Source organism: Cynocephalus volans, chromosome 16 (assembly GCF_027409185.1).
Source record: "Cynocephalus volans isolate mCynVol1 chromosome 16, mCynVol1.pri, whole genome shotgun sequence".
In the NCBI taxonomy this organism is placed as follows: Eukaryota; Metazoa; Chordata; class Mammalia; order Dermoptera; family Cynocephalidae; genus Cynocephalus; species Cynocephalus volans.
Window position 1 is genome coordinate 63,341,490 of NC_084475.1, and position 2,761 is coordinate 63,344,250.

The 2,761-nt window shown below is 43.6% G+C and overlaps 1 protein-coding gene across 1 annotated transcript; it reads right to left on the reverse strand.

Annotated features, from left to right (window-relative positions):
• Window positions 1–1,986: 1,986 nt before the first annotated feature.
• Window positions 1,987–2,556, reverse strand: LOC134364906 (interferon alpha-4-like). The gene has a single exon (XM_063081091.1). It carries the CDS (start codon window positions 2,554–2,556, stop codon window positions 1,987–1,989), a length of 570 nt encoding a protein of 189 aa, XP_062937161.1.
• Between the last annotated feature and the right edge of the window lie 205 nt (window positions 2,557–2,761).

Genomic DNA, 2,761 nt, shown 5'->3' on the forward strand with positions numbered 1-2,761 from the left:
ACAGCTCAGTCTTGGTTCTGCAATTCTCTCAACTATGCATAAAGTCGTTAAATCCCGGATAGCAAACATGATGTGGCTCCAGAGAGTTTTTGGGCAAAGGGACAGTACAGACTTAACTAGAACAATTTTCTTTTACAGTAAATATAACAATATCCTTTAATGGATGAATGAATAAGGAAACTGTGACATATACATTTAAATACACCCCCCCCTCCCCACAACACAGAGCATGGAATACTACTCTGCCACAAAAAAGAATGACATACTCCCATTTGCAACAACATGGATGAGCCTGGAGAAATTTATGTTGAGTGAAATAAGCAAAGCACAGAGGTATAAATATCACATGTGCTCACTTATGTAAGGAGCTGTGAGAGAAAGAAGGAAGGAAAGAAAGTCCATAGCAGTGTGTTGGACTTGCAGAGGGACAGAGCATTCCATGGGCTACAAAGTGGAGTAAGGGGGTTGAGGGAGGGAGAGGGAGTTCGGGCATTATCGGGTGGGGGACACAGGGTACAAATGCAATTTGTGGTAATGGGCGTGCTGCCAATAGGAATCTGGCCCTCACATCATGGGCACAAGGGCTGACAATCAGCTTTCTATCTCATGAATATTCATAAACAATATTCTCTGTGTGTGTGTGTGTGTGTGTGTGTGTGTGTGTGTATGTCTGTATATATGTATATATAAAAAATGTCTTCTAACCATGAAAAAAGTATGTATTGCAAAATGGGAAAAACTATACACACAAAAAACCCCGCATTCTTTTCCCGATTTCTTCAAATTTCTGTCTTTCCCTCAGGGTCACTAACTTCTTTTCTCTCATTTCACTTCTACCGACTCCAGTATGGTTTCTGCTTATTCGTTCTACAAACCAAATGTCACTAAGGTTGCCAGTACGGTCTATTTTCCAATGTAGTGGGCAGTTTGAGTTCACACCTTCTGTGGAATCTACTGATTCCTCTTCTCAGCACATTTATTGTTTAGAAAAGACATTTATCGTCTTTGTCTCCAAAGGGTGAGTCCTTATAATGGATGGCTATTCCATCTTCTTCATCTGTGGCTCTTCTGTCCACTTCCTTTAAAGTTTGAAGGTCCTTAGAATCCAGACAATGTCTGTTTCTCCCTCTGTCATCTCTTCCCACATGACCAACTTCATTTCTGCACTTTCAGTTGCCATTATGATCCTCCAGGCATTGAATTCCTTGCCAATTGCAAATTCCTGTGTCCAACTAGTGCTGGACATTTGCACTTACATGTCTAGCAATTTGTGGGGCGTATCGGTAATTTTATTTCTATTTCCTGACATGCTTCCATCTACCTTCTGCAGAGAGAATTTTATTGGTTGTTTCATTTTCTCATTATACTGTTTCACATAACTGATATTAAGTATGAGTGTGTTTCTTTTGAGCTCTCTTTCCCTCCAAGAATCAAAGATAGAAGAGAGCATGTTCACATCCATATTCTGAGGGGAACAAACAACCTCTTTTAGGTGAAGTTCATTTTTACCTATAGCTCGAATACACTAATGTTGAGGAGATGAATTGTACCATCTGTCTTTACGTCAGGTTGTAGAGACAGGCTTGGACTTTCTTTTTAAAGAATAAACAAATACAAGCATTTTTCTATAGTAAAAATTTAATGCAGAAAGCAATATAATAGTTTCAAAAAATACAAAGAATATATTTTGTTCTATTAAGCACAGTATAAAGGCGTATTGACAAAAACAATTTCAATCTTGTCAACAGTTAGATAAATAAACATTTAAATAAATAAATAGATAGATACATTTGCACGGTCGTCTGTAAGTACCAGTCCCTGCAGGGTTGAACATGACGCTGCTGAACACCCTGAAGGCATCTGACAAACTTGAGGCACTTCATGTCATGATTGTAGCAGAAGTGACAGTCTTGGCGACCGGAGAGCTCAGGAAAGTGCGATAGTGTGTACTCGTCCATGAGAGTCGTTTCCACGTCGGACCAGGTCTCATTGCCTCCTCCCTAATCTTCCCCGCATGTTTATTGATGAAGAGAAGGATCTCACGATTTCTGCTCTCACGACCTCCCAGGCGCAAGGGCTGTGCCTCTTCTCTTTCAGGTAGAGACTGATTCTTTGGAAGTATTTCCTCACGGCCAGTGCGAAGTCCTCGTTCACCAGGGGAGTCTCTTCCACCCCCACCTCCGGCATCAGACAGGCTTCCAGGTCGTCCAGCTGCTGATAGAGTCCAGTGCAGAGTTTGTCCAAGAGGCTCTCATCCCAAGCAGCCGATGAGCCCTCTGTGGAGAAGAAGTTGAAGCTCTGCTGGGTCATCTCATGGAGGACAGAGATGGCTCGGGCCTTCTGCAGCTGGTGGCCATCCAAGTCTTCCTGGGGGAATCCGAAGTCATTTCTGTCCTTCAGGCAGGACAGAGGGGAGATTCTCCTCATTCGTCCCAGGAGTATCAAGGCCCTCCTGGTCCCCAGGCTGTGGGCCTGAGGCAGATCACAGCCCAGAGAGCAGGTCGCCTGGCAGCTGAGCACCAGCAGGGCCATCAGTAAAGGAAAGGGCAAGGCCATTGGGGATCTCGCAGATGCTGCTGGCCTGGCTGAGATGGGCGACTCTGAGCCTTAGCCGCTAGGTTCTCTGAAGAGCTTGCTTTGTGCATGTGTCTTAAATAGGGAACACACTAGTTTCCATTTTTTGGATGCCCGTGTCTTCCTTTCTACTTCTGTTTTTGCTTTCTTTATGCACTCTCTACATACTTTGAGAGCAGCGTTTCTC